This window comes from Diabrotica virgifera, chromosome 5 (assembly GCF_917563875.1).
Source record: "Diabrotica virgifera virgifera chromosome 5, PGI_DIABVI_V3a".
Taxonomy (NCBI): Eukaryota; Metazoa; Arthropoda; class Insecta; order Coleoptera; family Chrysomelidae; genus Diabrotica; species Diabrotica virgifera.
In genome coordinates, this window is record NC_065447.1 from 20,443,087 (window position 1) to 20,464,738 (window position 21,652).

General features: G+C 31.9%; 1 protein-coding gene across 1 annotated transcript; it reads right to left on the reverse strand.

Annotated features, from left to right (window-relative positions):
• Positions 1-13,643: 13,643 nt before the first annotated feature.
• LOC114332358 (carboxypeptidase N subunit 2) lies at positions 13,644-21,025 on the reverse strand. The gene is made up of 2 exons (XM_028282144.2): positions 20,651-21,025; positions 13,644-14,559 (listed from the first exon to the last, which is right to left on the reverse strand). The coding sequence occupies exons 1-2, from the start codon at positions 20,985-20,987 to the stop codon at positions 13,832-13,834; spliced, it is 1,065 nt and encodes a 354-aa protein (XP_028137945.2). The 5' UTR covers positions 20,988-21,025; the 3' UTR covers positions 13,644-13,831.
• Between the last annotated feature and the right edge of the window lie 627 nt (positions 21,026-21,652).

Genomic DNA, 21,652 nt, shown 5'->3' on the forward strand with positions numbered 1-21,652 from the left:
CCTCTAAATATGAAAACACCGCGGAGTGCTTCCATTTACAGGGGTGCGTTTTTGAGAAAGGGGTGAATTAACCCCTATGAACTAAGGTGCATAGTATGAGTTCTATGCCCTTTTAGTACATACATTTCTACAGCAAAATTGTTCGAAATTAAATTTACTATTGAATTATCACCTTTTAAAGTTTAAAAGTGTTTTTTAAAAAATATAATAAAAAAATGCAAATTCATCCTTCCTCTTTAAAATGACGTTTGGCAGAGGTCATCGCTTATAACTCGACAACAACTAATTTTAGACAAATATCACAAGAGACCTTTTTTGCTCAGAATTATCCAAAGAATCTAAAAAGACCTTAATACTATCAATTTCTTTACAGGGCTTCTCATAAAGCCCTTATTTTACCATAATTTGTTAATAACAATTAAACGGACCATATTTGGGCTTCCAGACCACTTCCATTGGATTCAGCGACCCAAAAAACTTATAATACCACCATTAAATCACGGGGAGCTCGAACTTTCCCACGGGACCCCCTCTGTTGCGACTAGACAATGGATCTCGGATTTGCATTTTAGGTTAAGTAGGTATATCAATTTTCATTATAATTAATGCAATTGTTAGTACTGAAAACTAACAGCTTAAAATTTTATAATTTTACTCAGTTTGACAACATTGTTTAACGTTAAGCAATTATTTAATGCCAAATATTTATCAGATTATTACATCGACCAAAATTTTATTAAGAAAATTCCCAAAAAAACTGGTTATGAACAAAAAATTTTATTACACTTTTTTTCCAACAATAATAAATAAAAACTGAAACATCATGCAAAAAAATAATAAAATATTATTTTTGAATATTTGCATTGTTTTGGCACATCGAAAACTTTGGCGTTAATACTTTGAATATTGACATTACAATAGTAAAATGTGTTCTTACCTTAATTGTTAAGAAATTATGAAGTGGTCCAGCTTTGCTAGTTCCAGGTTGAGAGAGCTTTGGAAAAATAGTACCATATTCCTTTGGATGTTTACTTAATAAGTGCCTTTTTAAAGTAGTTGTAACGGAAAGTTTTACTTTAAACTCACTTTTAATTTTTCGTTTGTTACATAATTTGCATGTCGCTAATTTGTTTATTTTGTCAATAATTTTAAACTCAAAAAAGCATGTAAACTTGCTCCGAAATGTCGAAGTTTCGTCAAGAGTATAATCGCCGCTAACGCTTTCAGTCGACTTAGTTGACACTTCACTATTTTCACTTGGACTTGGAGAAGGAAGATTTGTGTCCATAAAACTATCATCACTATCGTAATTAAACATTTTAAAAACGCGAAAAATTTGGAATTAGGTTCCTAAACAGAAATGGACGAACAGCAACTTCAACTTCTTTCTCAAGACTGAAAAGATTGTAATAACTATTAGATTTCTTTCCTACTACCCGTAAAATACAAACGTGCTAGTTTTCTTAAAATCGGAATTATTTTCTTAATACCTACAGATTTAGCAAAGTTTATACTGAGAATTAAGTTACAATAAAACATTCAACTGTACAGATTAACAGTAAATTTCTATTGTTAAATTCATATCATTATGTCCAAAACCATTCAAGTATGGAGGTACGAGGTAGAATCCCAATTTTATAATCCTCCATAAACTTAAACTGCCTCTTGTAACCTTCTTAAGAATTTGTTTATCAAAAAGACTAACTTCTAGGAATGCGAATATTTACATTTTACCATAACAAAAAAATATGTTCATTAAAATTTTTACCTCTTCCGAGTAACTATAGTAAAAATGAGAAGTACATAACTGCATTTTATAAATCCTATTCAAATATTTAGTGACGATATTAGGGATAATCGAAATGCAAGAATATTATTTAAAAAGGAATTTATACAGAGTGTCCGTAAAATATGTAATAAATTAGATACTTCCTTAATCCTTTTTAAAAATATCTGGAATTCGTGGAGTTTTAATTTTAATGTTCTACCTTCTACCATAAAATTTGATTATACAGGGTGATATACATTAAGCTGATATGTATGAGGTAAATGTACACTCTGTACCTACGTTGTGACATTTTTAGATCGAAAAAATGAGCTGATGTTAAAAAGGTATGATACTTGGGGTCTAACGGACAGAATTTCAAAGATATGCGCTATGAAAATAAATTTTATTGATTTCAAATTATTAATCTAAGAATTTGAAAGTAATCCAGTAATTGATACATGACTTTATCTTAAATTTTCACACTCCCACGTCTTCCAATCCACCTGTTCGGAAAAATTTCGTCTACGTACCTTGGAACATCTACAGCATAATGCGGAGGCGCAATATCCTATTGAAACCATAAACTTTCATCAAAACCTCCAGGATTAATTCTACTGGGAAATAAATAAATTAAAGTAGGTGCGAGATACCCCGTTAAAGACTGATGTTATGCGACTCGTTTCAATTACCTTTGAAAAGTAGGGTCCGATAATTGTTAGCCCACATATTTACCTTTTGCAGGTATTGTGTATGAAGCTGTTATATTTACAAAAAATCCGATGGCGTCATCACCTTTATGTGTATCACTCTGTGTAATTAAATTTGGTTGTAAAATGTAGATCATTAAAATTAAAAATCGACGTGTTTTAGATTTTTTTCAAAAGACTTTTAGTTTAGGAAATATCCCATTTATTTAATACATTACGGACACACTGTATATTGCAAATACATATTTGTCGTCTAAATTACTTATTCTCAAACAAAAGTATCAGTGGTATCAAAAATAAATAGAAAAAATATTAGAGTATTAGCTAAAATATTGACAAGCTCGTTAAGGAAAGCTCGGCTCGTTTCCAATTCAGCTCGGCTCGGCTCGAAAAAAATTTGGCTCGGCTCGAAGCTCGGCTCGCAAGAAACAAACAGGCTTGAGCTCGAAGCTCGGCTCGTCAAACGAGCCGAGCCTCGAGCCGAGCCGAGCTAAGCTCGAGCTTGTGTCCATCCCTAGCCTCCAGTAAGTTGTCATTCCATCGTTTTCGTAATCTCCCACTGATCGTCTTCCTATTGGGGAACAGTCTCTCGCCGTCCTTACTACTCTATTTGTCGTCATTCGGCTTATGTGGTCGTTCCATTCTACTCTTCTCTATTTCACCCAGTTATTAATTTTGTCTACCTTGCATTTCGGTCGTATATCTGCACTTCTAGCTTTATCCCATAGTGTCTTACCATCGATATTTCCAAGTGTTTGTATCTCTGCTGTTTCTAGCATTACTTTTTTCCTTTCTGTATCGGCCGCGTGTTTCTGCCGCGTATGTCATTATTGGCCTGATGACTGTTTTGTAAATTCTGCCTTACATTTCCCATATTTTTATTTCTCCATATTGTTTTAATCAAGCAACCTGGGGCTCTGATTACTTTATTCACCTGATCTTCCTTTGTTTCGAGCTTTCCGTATGTTAGATATTGCGATGCCTAGATATTTAAACTCCATAACTTGTTCTATTACCTGACACCTTATTAGATTTGCTGTTATAACCTAGTCTGTTTTGAGGAAATTAACATGTTAAATTTTCTAGCGCTTATATTAAATTGGTACAGCATACGTTGTAAATCATCTTCATTTTGAAACAATAGAACAATAGAGACTCAAGGAGTCTCCCTGTCTAACCCCATTTCCAGCTTCAATTGGGTTAGTTAGTTCTTTATCTACTTTTACTTTTATTGTATTTTTCTCGTAGATATTTTCGATCGTTTTAATTATTCCTAGAGGTACCACTCTTGCGTACATTAAATGGATATCGTCCTTTAATTAAACCCTGTCAAATGCCTTCTTAAGGTCAACGAAACATAAGTATGCCGGTACGTTGTATTCTAGCGAATTCTCTTGAACCTGCCTCATTATAAATATAGCGTCGGTGCTTAGATCTTCCCGACCTAAAACGAAAAACGATCGATTATAACGTAATAAAATTAACAAAAATAATAAAATAAAAATGTATAGCATTTTGGTATACATTTTTATTTTATATTAGTTTTACTCCTTTGAGTAACTAGGTCCATTTTTCGTTGGAATTTACAAGCTGAACAGACGGGGTCGTGAATTGTAAGTTTTTGAATTCCCTCTTGTCTTCTTCGCTTCAGCATCCATCTGGCTTGCAATTTTCAGAAGCCATTGAGGTGTTACCAGGAAAACGGTCCAATAAGTTTTCAGTTAAATATCTTTTAGGAATATTTTCAATATGTTTCAATATTTTTAATATTTCTATTATAATATAGGAAATGGTTGAATGCTCGAATATATGAATTTTACAAAGGCAAAGGCAGATATCGATCACTGAATTTATTTAATCTTGCCCAAGTAATCTTTCGCTATCTAGAGCATCTTCAGGGGTTGAGACTATCATAGCTGATAGTCAATCTAGACTATCATAGCTGATAGTCCACAATGTATTTGTGGACAGTTGGGCAATCTACAACACAAAATTTTGACCTGTTCCCTTATCTCTAATAAAGTTAATATGTTTTTAAATCCACTGTATTCTTTGACTGATGTCCACCATCCCATTAATTTAAATTATTTATTAACATTAGAAAATAATGAGTTGGTATACCGACTATTGTATAAACATATTTTAGATATTAAGCTTAAATTGTAATTGTAAAATATAGAGTAAGTATTTCTTGTAAATTGTTATATGTTAAAAGAAAAAGAAAAGAAAAGAAATATAAAAAAAATAATAAAATAAAATAAAAAAAATAAAAAAAAACAAAAAAAAAGAAAGAAAAATATAAAAAAGATATATAAGAAAAATAGAAAAAAAAATATATAATAATCAAAAATATATATAAAAAAAGAATGTGTGTGTACTTTGTACGCACGTAAGAAGATATTCTTCTATTATATAATAGGTAATTTAAACGAAGTAAATATACTTAAAAGGTTATTTGTACTTATTTTATTTAAAAATCAAACTAACTTTCTTATCTACCACTTTCAAAAAAGAAGAATATCTTCAAAAATTATATAATAATATACTTACAATCATAAAATCTATAAAAAAATAAAAAAATAATAACTTTCTTGGGGCTTCAACCCACTTCACGTCGACCGCGCCGTACGAAAGTTGACGGCATTTCAAACTGCACCACATTCGCGTATACGTCATGTGGGAATATACACAAACTAAACGTTTACACCATAAATTTATATGAATTTAATAAAATTATTAGTTTGATTTTTGTCGAAATAAAATACAACAAAATAGAGTAAGATAACGATATATGAGATGAAGATTTGTAGAAAGTTTGTTCGTAATCAGATTATGTAAATTAAAGCATTGCCTACTAATAGGTAACTACATTATTTTGTTTACATTTTCCAAATAGATAGGTATTGAAACTATTAGGTATTTCCAACTGAAACATTTAGAATTACGTACCTGCGGCTTTTCAAAACTATTTAAAAAGTCACTGTAATTATAAATTTGATTTTATTTCTGTCCACACATCAATAAAAACTAATATTATACAATATTTTTGTTTACCAATAACCTCCATATTGAACAATTATTGACAGATTATTTCAAAATTTCAACACCCAATCAGAGCCCGTATAACGACTAATACCATACTGTCGGTGTGCGCATGCGCGCGTATCAATCAAATTTTACCCTCAATCGATTCGCCGCTAAAGAAGAATATCTTCAAAAATATGTAGATAAAAATGAATGACGAACTTGGACAGTCCATAGTAAAAAGCGTTCGAATTAAGTAGAGGGCTAAAGAAGAATGTTGCAGTTTTTGTTGTGGAACTCTGAGAACATCATTTAGAAAAAAATTAATAAAAAAAATATATAAAAAATTATTAAAAAAATACCAAAATAATGATTTATTAGTAGAATGGTTTATTATATTAGTATTAGTTTTAGAATAAGATACGAAAAAATGACTAATAAAATAAAAAGAATGTATGTGTACTTTGTACGCACGTAAGAAGTTATACTTCTATTATATGATTATATGATTATAAACGAAATTAATATACTTTTTATTTATATTTTATTTAAATATTAAATTAATTTATACTTACTACTTCTCAAACATTTTTATTAAAACAGTGCCAAAAAACACATTAAAAATGCCACAAATGATTTCTGAACATTAATTGTCGGAAAAATTTTTAACTAAATACGTATTTTCTGAAAATAAAATTATATAATAAATATACTTACAATCATAAAATGTATAAAAAAAATAAAAAAATAAAAGTTTCTATTGGGATTCGAACCAACTTACCACGCGGCTGGTATTTGCGTTGTATTGGGATTCACCCGCATTAAAACTTCGCCACAGAGACAGCTTGTCATTATGTGCGAAGATCGTCTAACTAAACAGATTAACCTTTTGACATTTTTAACTTATGTAAATCAAATTATTTTGATTTTGAATTGAAATGATTTAGAATTGAAAAAATACAACAAAACATAGAGTAAGAAGACAATATATTAGGTGAATATTGATAGAAATTTTGATGGTAATCAAATTATGTAAATAAAAGTATTACATACTACTTATGTATTTTGGTAGGTTCAAGGTAGGTATCGGAGCCCGTATAACGACTAATAAATTTCGCAATCACTTGCGTCGTGCAAAGTGGCTATGTTCAAATATCATAACAAAATTTGATCAACTATTTATAAAACACTTACCAGTGAAAGATTCTTTAGCTTTGAATAAGCGAGATCTGCGGCACTCATACTAGGCACAGTTTGATGAGCTTTCACATTGGCATGCAACAATCATCTCTTCTATGTAAATAAGTCCAAAAATATAATATGAAAACTGTTTAAAAAGGCAGTATAACCATTAACTAACTTTTTGTTTGTTGTTTCTCTTACTACAAATTTTAAAACGCAACAAGCATACATTATAACCAAACCATGCACAGTCCCACAGCTGTGCCACAGCTGCCATATTGGATAATTTTTGTCATGTCATTTGAACATCCAATCAGAACAACGTTATAATGCGCATGCGCCCGGTCGCTAGGTTTTCCCATATAAAATTTCACCGTCATTACGCCCGTAAAGAAGTATAACTTCAAAAATAGTAAAATTGGCGAATGGATTTAGTGTCCACAGTCATATAAAACCAAACAAACAATATCTTCAGCGGCATTTCGTCAATAAAAAGAAGGTATTATCCTTGAATATCATTTAATATGAAATAAATAGTTTGGTGGCAACTTAAATTAAACACACTTAACAAAGGACAAAACAGATAAATTTGAGTGCCTGGTAAGGTTCTGCATTTTTGCAAGATGGAAGCAGAATGATTCCATCTGCTTCCATCTTGCAAAAATGTAGAACCTTACCAGGCACTCAAATTTATCTGTTTTGTCCTTTGTTAAGTGTGTAGTTATATGTTGATTTAAGTTGCCACCAAACTTTTTCATATTAAATGACATTCGAGGATAATACCTTCTCTTTATTGACGAAATGCCCCTGAAGATGCTCTAGATAGCGAAAGTATACTTGGGCAAGATTAAATAAATTCAGTGCTCGATATCTGCCTTTGCCTTTGTATATTTCTATCATGTTGAAAACTTTGACTTTAATAAAAATAAATTCATGTGGTCGTTTAGTTTCAATTGAATTTGTACAGTTGCTAATCCTGTAGAAGTTTTTGCAGTAAATATGCTGGTATTTTCGATTCTGTTCGTGCTATAAAGTTCTTGTTTAGTTACTCCATTGAACATTTTGTTTTCGTCATATGAGGACAAGGACGTCATTTAACAAATTCATGGGATAATCAGTTTCCAAAACATACCTATTCGTATAAAATTACATTAAAATGTTGCTAGTAGTTTCAGCAAAATGCTAAAAACATGTAAGATTTTGTTTCTTCAACGCCCTTTATCTTGAAAATGGATGGATGGCGTTACAAAAAATTTTTACTAACAAAACCCCAATTATTTTTCAGTTTTTTATCTATCCTAGAGACCATGATACCTTTTTTGAAAAAACCTCTATATCTTTTTTGAGGAGAAAAACTTATATAAAGATTCTTTTACTTGTAGTAAATCTAGTTCTACACAATATTCGTTAATCATTGGCAAGACAATAAAAGTCATTAAATATGCCATACCCCAGGTAAACATATTTCCTTTTGTTGTCGACTTGTAAGCAATACATTCCGAGTTGTCTAGCAAACGGTTGTACGATTGCTGCCGGGCACCTCAGGTCGAGTCCTCAACATAAATTCGCCTTTCTTCGATTTCTTCGGACTCCAGATGAAATCCACCACGTTGGCGATGTTTTCGTGACTGCTACCATGTTATTTCTTTTTTGTACACTGCAGATTTTCATTTTTTCCTTATCTAGGATCTTATTACAGCAACACGGCGTTTCCATCGTTTTACAAAACAGAATTGTTATCACGCTAATTTAACTCTGTAAATTATGTAACGTTGCAACGGCTACAGTGGACCTGTATCGTATTGAACCCCTTACTTCAATACCGTTAAATATTTCCTATTATTAATGTTTCTATATAATTAGGCGAGGCAGTGGAACAGTAAAAAGACAAAAATCAACCAAATCTCAGCATCTGTTTCTCAGCTTCTAGAAACCACAATAGAACGGAAACATCAGAAATTATCACAAATGAAGATACTAATATAAGTATACAGGAAGTTAGACAAACACTTGAAAAGCTGAAGGACAGAAAAGCTGCAAGTAAGGATGGAATACCCAACGAATTACTGAAATATTGAGGAGCAGCAATGACAGAACAATTAATACCATTAATTAACAAAATCATAAAACACAATAAAATACCGGAAGAATGGAGAACGAACGAACTAATATTTTACTATTCAAAAAAGGAGATAAAAAGCGGCCAGAAAACTACGTAGGTATCAACTTGTTAAAAACTACCCTAAAATTTACATCTAAAATTCTACAAGAACTAGTGAATCAGAGGATCAGTTTAGTTGCTGAACGACAGGGTTTTCGTACTGGAAGATCGTGTGCAGATGCAATATTCGTCATAAAGCAAATTACTGAAAAATCCCTAAAGAATAATAGACCAGCTGTGGGAGCACGCCAAATAGAATTCTATTTTAGTAACGTCACGTTGCCTTGCAACCGTCGATTCTCCCATTATGAAATTCTATTTTGTGACGTCAGCAAAATAGAATTCTATTTGGCGTGCTCTGGGCTGGGCCCAGCATTTCTGTCTGATTAACTTGAAGAACGCATTTCACAGGGTAAGACTCGGGGATGTAATCCACCTTCTGTATTAAAGAAGTTTCCCTAGATATCATAAAAATTATTGAAAACATCAAATCTAACAAAACAACAAAATCGAAGTCAGAATACAACTTACAGAACCTATAGACATAGGCAGTGGAATAAGGCAGGAAGACTCATTGAGTCCTATGTTCTTTAATTTAATCATGGATGAAATCATCAAAAACGTCAACAAAGGAAGAGGATACAGAATGGGTAACAAAGAGGTAAAAATTCTCTGTTCTCTGTTACACAGACGACGCAATATTGATAGCTCAAGATAAAAAGAGCCTTCAAAGATTATTCCACAGACTTAACATAAGAGCAAAAGAATTCAATATGACAATTTAATCTCAGAAAACTAAAATAATAGTAATCAGTAAATAAATAATCAGATTGAAGTTCGAAATCAAGTACAAGAATGCAAATAGATTGACAGGATGCCTCAGTAACACTACATGGCGAAACCGACATATTAACGCTGACATACTAAGATGAAGTCAAGAATTTAGAAAGACAGTGTAAGATCAAAAATGACATATGCATCAGAAACAAGACCCGATACAGTTACAACACAAGGACTATTGGAAACGGCAGAGAAGAGAGTACTCAGAAGAATTACAGGAAATAAGCTGAGAGATCGAAAAAGGACTGAAGACATTAGGATATTAGGAGACAATGTAACGTAGAGTGTATAAACGAATAAACACTAAATAGAAAAAAATAAAGGAATAACGACATAAGCAGAATAAGGGAGACACGTGTGGTCAAAATAGCAAGAGATAAATCACCAATCCGTAAAAGAAGTATCGGCCGGCCGCGCAAAAGATGAGGTGACATCCTTCCATAGAGGTCTATCCGCCAATGAACAAGCATAATTGCTTATAAAAAGAAGAAGAAGAGGAAGAAAACACAATCAAAACCTTAACTCATAGGAAACCAGCCTTATTAATTCTTCATGCATGATAAATAGATCTTATGACATATACAAAAGTTACTGACGGAATAAGTAGAATATTCTGTTTTTTCACCAGCCATCTAGTCATTTCACCAGCCATTTCACTAGTCCACAAGCCCTTAATTTTTTCAGAAACTCATATTTTTTCTACATTTGTCACACCGGCTTTCATTGTAGTATCACTCTGTTATGAGTTATTTCGTTCATCCATTAGTTATATCTATAAAGGAAAGGTCAACACTATCCTTTGTTTACATAATCACATCAACTCATATTTTTCGTTTCTTAGTATGTGACCAAAGCAACTAATTTTTTTCCTTTATAGTGTTACTATTTCTTTTTCTGTTTTTATCTTTCTTAATGTTTCCGTGTTTGTTAACTGTTGTGTCTATGATAGTCCAGGGTAATAAGGATTTTCTCGGGACACTCAAAGATCCAGGAAGCTGACTACTTTTTTAGTTATTGTAGATATATAGAAAGAAAACCTACCTGTTTCCTGCCTAGAGTTCGCGTCCGTTTTTTAATTATTAACAATTTAGCGCAAAGATCGCGATTTTTTCGATTTTTTGCACTCCATTCAAAAGCTAAATAGTTGACATAAAATTACAAAATTCAGTTTTTTAGAACATTGAAAAACCTTCAAAATGCCGATTTTTGAAAGTTAAAAAGTTAATTTGTTGCTACGCAAACTGGAAAATCAGTGAGAATCGTTATTTGTTAATAACTTTTACTAAAACTACCTTAGAACTTTAGTGTTTCACCCAAAGTTGGGTATTGGCGTACTTAATAAACCTTCAAAATTTAAGACCGATCCATTAATTAAGAGTTTTTCTATCTGTTTATCCCAGAGACCTTTATTTTGGAATAAGTTAAGACACAAAATAATGAAGATAGGGCAATTTTGAGTATGCCAAATGAATGTAGAAGAGTGATAGTATCAAAATGTATTAAAAAAATGCTAAAAAAATAATCAGTCTAGTCAAAAATCCTAATGCCAAATTTTTGAAATTTTGTAGTTTATAAACATTTAGAATAACTTTAAAAATGTTGTGCAGAACATGTAGAAACAATATTTTTATATATTCAAAAAAAAAGTATTTTAACACGAATTTTCAAATAAAAAAAATTAATTTAGCCTGATTATATTTGGGACAAAGTTAGCCATATATTTTTTTTAAATTCACAGCTAATTTGTTTATAATAATTAAAGAATCTCATTAATGCCATTTTAAAGAATGGGATTTTAATTTTGTCTTAAAAAAATTGCACAAACATTGTACCTTCACAGCACCCTCGACGATTACTAGGGGGAACCTACAAATCCACCGAGTTAAAATACCGAAAAAGCAATTTCAAACGAATATAATTTTCTGTATCTCCGGATCAAGTCAATTGATCCGGATCAACACAAATATGCAGTTTGTTTATAAATTTATTAATTAATAAACAGTCTAATTTGTTTAAACAATTCTTGAAAAAATATTTTTTTTTACAAAAATCTATTTTTTTAATCATAGTATCATTAATGATCATAGAAAAAGTTAAAGTACACTTTAATAAATAAATGATTTTTATTAGATAATTATTTATTGAAGATAATTTATTTATTAAAGTATACCTTAACTTTTTCTATGATTAATAACGATAGTATGATTAAAATCATGGATTTTTGGGAAAAAATTATTTTTTCAAAAACTGTTTAAACAAATAAAATGTTTATTAATTAATAAATATCTAGACAATTTGCATATTAATTTGTAATGTACAGAAAAATTACATACAAATAAAATACAGAACGATCAAAATATATTCAGTAGATTCCGAGATATAGAAAATGATAGTAGTTTTAAGTTGCCTTTTTTAGTTTTTGAACTCATGCATTTGTCGCTCCCAGCTCCCCCTTCACTTACCACGACTAGTCACCTACAAACTAGGTGACTAGTCAACTACAAAATTTCACAAATTTGACAGTAGGATTTTTGACTATATTAGAAATTTTTTTATATTTTTTTAGTACATTTTGATAGCATCAGTTTTCTACTTTCATTTGGCATACGCAGAATTGCCCTATCTTCATTATTTTCTGTCTTATGTTATTGCAAAATAAAGGTCTCTGGGAAAAACAATTAGAATAACTCTTAAACTAATTAATGGATCGATTTCAAATTTTGAGGGTTTGTTAAGTATCTCAATACCCAACTTTGGCTGAAACACTAAAGTTCTAAGGTGGTTTTAGTACAAGTAATTAACAAATAACGATTTTCAATTATTTTTCAGTTTGCGTAGCAACAAATTAACTTTTTAATTTTCAAAAATCGGCATTTTGAAGGTTTTTTAATGTTCAAAAAAATTTAATTTTGCAATTTTATGTCAACTATTTAGCTTTTGAATGGGGTGCAAAAAATCGAAAAAATCGCAATTTTTGCACTAAATTGTTAATAATTAAAAAACGGACGCAAACTCGAGGCAGGAAACAGGTAGGTTTTCATCCTATATAGGTATACAATAACTAAAAAAGTAGTCAGCTACCTGGATCTTTGAGTGTACCGAACATGGTCTATTTCTAGCTTATTACCGTGGAGTATGATGTTATCCACATTCTTCGATAACACCACATCTCAAAGCGGGCAAGTCTTTTTTTTTAGTTGCGTTCGTAATTGTCCAGGCATTAACTCCGTATAAAGGAGAGCGAATACGTAATATCTCAATATTCTACTTCTAATTGTTTTTCCCAGTTTTCCATTCTGATATCTGATTCTGATTCCATGTCATCAAATCCTGAAGATATCTTATACCGACCACATTACTAATCAGGGTGTTTTGCTGGGAATGCAAAAAGAAAAAGAGCTGTTAATCACAATAAAAACAGCCAAAATCGAATATCTCGATCACATCATGAGGAACAGTGAAAGATATGGACTGCTGCAACTAATCTTGCAAAGAAAGGTGGAGGGGAAGCGAGGATCAGGAAGACGAAGGATTTCCTGGCTGAAAAATCTACGTACGTGGTTCAATACAACAACCACAAATCTTTTCAGGGCTACAGTGTGCAAAGTGCAGATTGCCATGATGGTCACCAACATCCGAAACGGATATGAACTACAAGAAGAAGCACAGTTTTCCATTGAATAATTCTGTTTTTATCTTAATGAAAGCGCTTCTGGTCATCTCAATACGTCATTTTGTTTCAAGGCTGTGGTACTATTGTTCATTTAGCTCACATCTCAAGTAATTGTATCTGGGTACTTTCTCTAAAGCTTTTCCTTTAACGTAGATGGTTTCGTCTTCCATGATTTATGTTTTTTTTGTGTTCAGATCCATTCCATACAACAGATCCTCTCTTGTTGGCTGACACTAATCTTTACCTCGTTACAAATAAAAAAAAAAATAAAAAAAAATAAGTAAGATCTAACTTGAACAAATTATTTATTACCTGGTATAGGCTCTGTAATATCTACATAATAATATACTAATATAAATAAAGTTAGTAATAACCTCTTACAACAATACTACAAAATGTACATAGTAACGATTTTAATTAAAATTTAATTTTTACTAAAAGCTAAAAATTATTTCAAATTCTTATTTATTTTATATTTAATTTCTAAGTTTGGAATTTTTCGGTAATACCAAAGTAATTTTCTGGATAGCATAGACATCTTTCTCTACTTCAAAAACTTCTTCCATTTCGATAACCTTATCTTCTTCTTCTTCATCGTCACCACCAGTACATTTTGAATCAGCAATACCAAGCTCTTTGCCTCTTTTATTCGACCAATGCTTTAAGCGATGTAGGCAAGGACATGTGAAAGGATTGTACTCTATATAGTTGTAAGGTGCTTTAAACAACTTATCTAGATCTCCATCGAAACAGCTGATGCTATTATTGTTAAGTCTTAAATCCCAAACTACAACGTTTTTAAGCAAATCTTTATCAAAAGATTCTAGTTTATTGTTACTTAAGGAAAGCAAGTTTATTTGACGTACTTCTGAAAAAGCTTGAGGATCTATTTTGGATATATTATTATTTGAGAAAATCAATTCAAGAACCGATAATTTACTTCGCTTTAAATTTTTAAAACTGTGAGCAGGTAATTCCTCTATAAGATTAGCTTTGAAATACAGCATGTATAAGTTTGGTGTATCCTTAAACCATTTGGGATTCCACGTTGGTATTAAGTTGTAGGCAAGGTTTATGTGAAACAATTCGTGCATGTGATTGAATGCATCGGGATATATAACACTTATTTGGTTGAAACTTAAGTCCAGTGTGGTTAAATTCAGATGATTAAATACTCCATTTTCTATTAGGCGAAGCTTGTTATCTAAAAAGAAAAGCGTGTTAAGGTTTGTTCCAAAACGACAACAAATTTAATAAACTAGCAATAAAAATAAACATAAATAGTACGTTCATTAACGGTAAAATTTTGCAAAACCTCTAAATTTTAAAGAACCGCTTGGATTGACATGAAATTTGGCATACACATAGCTAATAAGTCAAAGAAAAAAAGTGATAATGTGCCGATGTGTTTTTTGTCCTGCGGGTTGTAAGCGCCACATGGTTTGTTTTTGAGAAGTCAAAGAAAAATTTTTAATATTGTGATAATGGTGAGTTGATACATTTTAAGGGTTAGTAATACAGTTTTTAAATACAAAATACAAACTCACCTTTAAAATGTATAAACTCACCATTATCACAATATAAAACTTTTTCTTTGATTTCTCAAAAACAAACCATGTGGCGGACCTATTCATATAATTGTGTATTTCTAAAACCATAAAATGAAAAATAAATCTAAAAACGACGCAAAATCGACGTAAAAACTACGTTTTTCATATCACGTATTTAAAACGTGAATTATGGTGGGACAAGTCGACGTAAAAACTATGTTTTTCATATCACGTATTTAAAACGTGATAAAAATGACGTGAATTATGGTGGGACATATTCACGTGATTTTCGACGTCGAAAAAACGTGATAAACTGACGTCGTTTGGTGATAATTATGACGTTTTTTCGACGTTTTGTAAACGTTATTTGGTTGCCTGGGAAGGTGGGAAAAACTAGTGGAACTTAGTGGAAGAAAAATATATAAAAAACTAAAAGGAGGAAAAAATTATTGAAGAGATGGAATTAAACAATATAGACTACTAAGGAACAATTAAAATAAAGAAGAAAGGGAAATTAGAAGTCCCATATCTAAACAATAAATCTGAAACTTCTCGTGGAACTACTTTCTGGTAACATTCTTAATCTCTGTCTTATACAATTTATAAGGCAAGGAGACGACGAATAAAGAAGATAAAAGGGACTCTACAATATGCAGTCACATTCCGGCTATTCGTCTAGGAAAAATTCCAACGAAAGTTGATTCCGTGTACTCAAAATATGAATAAAATGAAAAATAAAAACACAGCTGATGTTTCAATTCGGTTCAGATGTGACACACCATCCCCATACGTACTTCTGTACGTATATTCGTCGTCTCCTTGCATTATAAATTGTACAAGTCGGAGATTAAGGATGTTACCAGAAAGATGTCGATACGCAGAATTATTTTTATAATTCTGTTTAAATAGGCAGCTTCGTTTGGTTTAGATCCAGAAGTGTTCATGTAGCCCCACTGAAGACGTCTGGAGAGACAGAAACGTACGAATGGGTAAGTGCATCAGCTCTGAACCGAATTGAAACATAAACTGTTTTTTAATTAAAGAAGAAATAAAGCAAGACTGTATAATGAAAATAAGGCAAGACTGGTTACACTGGATCCGCCTACTTCACTGCTACGAGTTCTCGGTCTTACTTTATGGAGTCCTGGGCTGTGAATAAAATCGATCTAAATCATCTTGAGGCTTTCGAAATGTGGTGCTATAGAAGAATTTTAAAAGTTTCTTGGGTGGAGAAGATTCGAAACTCCACAGTACTGGAACGTCTCAGCAAGACTACTGAGATTATAAAAAGCATCAAGAAAAGAAAGCTGGAGTATTACGGACATGTAATGAGAGGTCTTACATATGGTTGCTACGACATATTATGCAAGGTAAAATTAGCAGAAAAACGCAGTGTAGGACGAAGAAGAACCTCATGGTTGAAGAACTTGCGAGATTGGTATGGGGTTGATACAAGCATGCTATTTAAAGTGGCAGTGAATAAAATTAAGATAGCTATGATGGTAACCAACATTCTGAAAGGACATAGTACATGAAGAAGAATTTTACTTTACACTGATCAAAATAGACGCTAACAACGTGGGGAGCAGTGAGTTTGCGACTAATATATGTATACAGTGTGTCCCGTCAAAATATTAAGATTTAACCAAAATCACTTAAATAAAATATGAGTTACTTACTGAGTTACAGGGTGTTTTATTTAAAAATATATAAATTATTTTTGCTCAGTATTTTAAAAATATTCGACGTATCCATTTTATATTTGACAGAAAGTATAGATATTTTACACCCTATGAAATTATGACAAATAAACGTTTCTGGCTACCACCAGTGGCGTATGACAGGGAACAGCGAATGGTTGAACCTTCCCAAATTCTACACCACTGGGGGAATTTCCATTTTAGCGCAATTTTTCGATTTTGCAATACTCTCTATGTAAATAACGTACTCTTCACTCGTAACGATAAAATCATTAGTTTTCTAGATATTTGAAGTTTAAAATTAAGTGGCACAATACATTAATCAAAATATCTGTGGCGTTATATGTTTAACTTCAAATATCTCGAAAACGAATGACTTTATCGTTACGAGTAAAGAGTACGTTATTTACATAGAAAGTATTGGAGAATCGAAAAATTATTCTAAAATGGCAATTCCGCCAGTTGCTTAAAATTTGGGAAGGGTCAACCATTCGCTGCCCCCTGTCGTACGCCACTGGTAGTAGCCAGAAACGTTTATTTATCATAATTTCATAGGGTGTATAATATAATACCTACACTTTCTGCCAAGTATGAAAAGGATACGTCGAATAGTTTTGAAATACTGAGCAGAAATAATTTTTATATTTTTAAATAAAACACCCTGTCATTCAATAAGGAGGCATATATTATTTAAGCGATTTTGGTTAAATCTTAATATTTTGATGTTTTCTATCACCCATTAGCTAATGTCCAATTAATTACAGGACACCCTGTATAGTATACAAGTAGTGAAAATAAAAATGGGTTTTGGAAATACTACCACCGCTATAGCATATGAACCAAAGGCCAATACACAAAAGGAGGACAAAAAATATGATTTTCAAGACAACAAAGGAAAAAACTAGACCACGAAGGAGAACATTGGTTTTATAAAAAATATTAACCCTCTTTTTGAACAGAGCTTAAGAATAATTGAAATAATAATTGATTAACAAAAATTATTTTTAAATACTCCAAAATCGTCCAATTTCGGATAAATGGATTTATTTTATAATTTTACCCCTCACTATACAGGGTGTTTAATAAAGAATGGGCCATAGCTTAACCGTATATTACTAACCTTAAAATAGTTCTATTTAAGCCAACTTACCTTAGTAGGACAAAAACGACAACAAAGAACAAGGGGTGGATGACACAGGACATATTAGACTTGATGGAACAAAGAAGAAAGATGAAGAATCACTTAGACAAATACAAAGAAATAAACAAACACATAAAAAAGAGAATAAAAGAAGCCAAAGAGGCGTGGATTAAAGAACAGTGTGAAGAAATGGAAACCTATGAGAAAAAGTACGATGCGTTCAATATGAACAAAAAAGTAAAAGAGATAACAGGAAGCATAAAGAAATGCCAAATAGGTAAACTTAAAGAAGATGGAAATCTTATTGTAGATCTAGAGAATAAAATAAAAAGATAGACAGAATACCTGAATGAATTATTTGAAGACGATAGAAACAACTTAACTCAGATAATCAATGCAACTGGGCCAGACATATTGAAAGAAGAAGTAGAATACGCAATAAGAAACGCTAAAAATGGAAAAGCAAACGGACCTGATGAAATCCCTACAGAACTGCTGAAGCTTTTGAATGATAAATCCGTAACCATAATATTGCATATATTCAATACAATATACAGTACTGGTATAATACCGCAAGAATGGTTGCTGTCTACGTTTGTCACCATACCGAAGAAAACTAAGGCAATGCAATATTCAGATCATCGAACAATCTCCTTGATGAGTCACCTGCTTAAAATATTTCTTAGAGTCATACACAACCGAATCTATCAAAAACTAGACATCGATATTAACGATACACAGATGGGATTCAGAAAAGGATTAGGTACAAGGGATGCTCTCTTTGCCTTGAACGTTCTAACACAGAGATGTCTAGATGTTAACCAAGAGGTACACGCCTGCTTTATAGACTTTGAAAAGGCCTTTGACAAAGTACGCCACAGTTAACTCAAAGAAATCCTGGAGAGTAAGAACATTGACACCAGAGACATACAAATAATATTAAATCTGTACTGGAATCAGCGAGCTAATTTAAAAATAGAAGACCAAACATCGGACGAAATAGAAATACGTAGAGGGGTACGACAGGGTTGTATATTGTCACCGCTCTTGTTTAATATCTACAGCGAACAAATATGCCAAGAAGCTCTCTCATATGCAAACGAAAGGATAATAGTCAATGGAGAAGTTATCAATAACATTCGATATGCTGACGATACTGTGATAATGGCAAGAACGGAAGCATAAGGATGAACGTCAAAAAAACTAAATATGACCTTCAGTAACAATCCAATAAATAATAAATGACACTAGTATCACAATAAACGGTACCCAACTTGAAAAAGTAAACGAATACAAATACTTGCGAACATTTATCAATGAAACAGGTGACCAAAATCACGAGATAAAAAGACGTATTGAAATTGCCAGGTCTACTTTTATAAAAATGAAAAAATTATTTTGTAATCGTGATATTAGTATTCATCTACGAACTAGAATGTTAAAATGCTATGTATTCAGTACTTTGCTCTACGGTGTTGAGTCATGGACTCTTAAACAGAGGAATATTAAAAATCTTAAAAACTTTGAGATGTGGTGCTACCGCCGTATACTAAGAATAAGTTGGGTGGATAAAATTACAAATGAAGAAGTAATACGCAGAATAAATAACGAGACAGAAGTTCTACTGAATATAAAAAATAGAAAACTTGAATACTTAGGCCACCTGATGAGAGGACAAAAGTACACATTCCTACAAAATATAATGCAAGGAAAAATCCAAGGACGAAGAAATTTAGGCCGTAGAAGATGTCCTGGATGAGAAATTTGAGAGAGTAGTTTGGCTGTACCACTAACGAATTGTTCAAAACAGCAGTAAATAAAATTAGAATCGCCCTAATGATATCCAAGCTCCGATAGGAGAGGCACTCAATGAAGAAAGAAGACCTTAGTACGAAAGTTGATAATAACCGAAATACAGGGTGTCAAGGTTAAATTTTTATTTTATTTATTATTAGATATTTCCTGACAGACATGGGATAACTACACGAAATTTGGTAAGCGGAAGTTTTTTGGGATGAGAAATCTAAATTCGCCACCAAAAATAATGTGTTACCCAGAGGGCGCCACATACGTCTTTCAGCGGTCATTTAATACGTTCAATTTTTCTTATCCCCCACTCTACATACATTTTTAAACAAAATTTTTATTCTCTTAAAATGTATACTTAAAAAATGTATACTACATTCATCTCGCTAAACTCAACAATTTTCGAGATAAACGCATTTTAAATCTGCGATACAACATTATTTTTTGCATATCATTGTAGTTAGACCCGAAAAATAAAGTTGAAACCATAATCATTGTGCCAGTTCTCATATTTATGTCATTCCATCGCAAATTCCATTTGAAGAAATTTGAGACACATTTTTGTAAATTTTTATGGTTTTAAATTATTTTTCGGGTGTAACTACAATGATATTATGCAAAAAATTATGGTGCCTCACAGATTTAAAATGCGTTTATCTCAAAAACGGTTAAGTTTAGAGAAATGAAGGTAGTATACCTTTTTTAAGTAAAAGAGAATAGACATTTTGATTCAAAAATTACGTAGAGTGCGTAATAAAAAAAATTGAATATATTAAATGAGCGCTGACAGGCGTATGTGGCGCCCTCTGAGTAATATATCAGTTTTGGTGGCGAATTTAGATTTCTCATCCCAAAAAACCCCCGCTTACACAATTTCGTGTTGCTATCCCATGCCTGTTAGGAAATATTCAAGAATAAATAAAATAAAAGTTTAAATTTGACACCCTGTATTTCGGTTAATATCAACTTTCGTACTACGAAGTTAGCTTGAATCGACCTATTGTAACCTCAGAAATCTAAGGTCCATGGCCCATTCTTTACCAAACACCCTGTATATGAGCTTGAATGCAATAATATTTAAATTTTACTGAAACTTACATCTAAAAGATAACTTGCTTAAGTTGGATACATTTCTGAAAGTTCCAGGTCTGATCTCTTCTACATTACAATTTTCTACGTACAACTCAGTTAGTCTATCTATATCAGCGATGGCATCTTTGTAAAAAATTGGTATCTTCTGATCAATAAACTCTATGTTATCAAAATTGGTATTCGGTATAAAATCCTTCAAGTTATTTCCAAGTAGGATGGTCGGTTTGAATCTGGGGGTAAATACGAAATATCCGTTAAATGTGACATTTCTGAATGTAATATCAACTAGATTTTCACTGGAAATGTGAACAAATAACACGAGGAATAATAAAACTAGCGCCATTTTAATTACTAAGAATTATTATATATAATATTTATAAATTAATTACTACAAAAAACGATAAGCGCTATCTTGTTATTTATGTTTAAAAATGCAGTAGCGTATCAATTATTCAAGAGAAAATCTTTCTATATTATCATCATCAATGGCGTTACAACTCTTCGTAAGTCTTTGCAACGTTTACTGTTGTCCTCCATGTTTGTCGGTCCTGTGCCACTAATTTCCATTGTCTCACTCCCATTTTCTCCAGATCTTTTTAGACTGTATCTTTCCACCTTTTTCTAGGCCGCCCTACAGCCCTTTTTCCATCTGGCCTTTCCCAGAACACATTGTTTATAAAGCGATTGTCGTTACTACGTATCACAAACCCTGCCCATATGAGTATATTGGCCTTTATACAGTGAGCACGTAAAGGTTGGAATAAATTCATTTTCTCGAGAATGGACGATTTTGGAAAAAAATCGGGAAACAGGTCAATTTTTATTTTTAAATTGCGACTTTTTGGCATATGTATCATACTAGTGACGTCGCCCATCTGGGCGTCATGACGTCATCTATAATTTTTTTAAATGAGAATAGGGGTCGTGTGATAGCTCATGTGAAAGGTAATTCAATTCTCTATTCAGTAGTATAAACATTAACATAATTATTTATACAGGGTGTCAAAA

Coding starts and splice junctions, on each gene's coding strand:
- LOC114332358 (XM_028282144.2), bottom strand. CDS start 20,987: ATGGCGCTAGTTTTATTATTCCTCGTGTTATTTGTTCACATTTCCAGT. Junction 14,560..20,650: donor AAGCAAGTTATCTTTTAGAT/GTAAGTTTCAGT, acceptor TTTTCTTTTTAG/ATAACAAGCTTCGCCTAATA.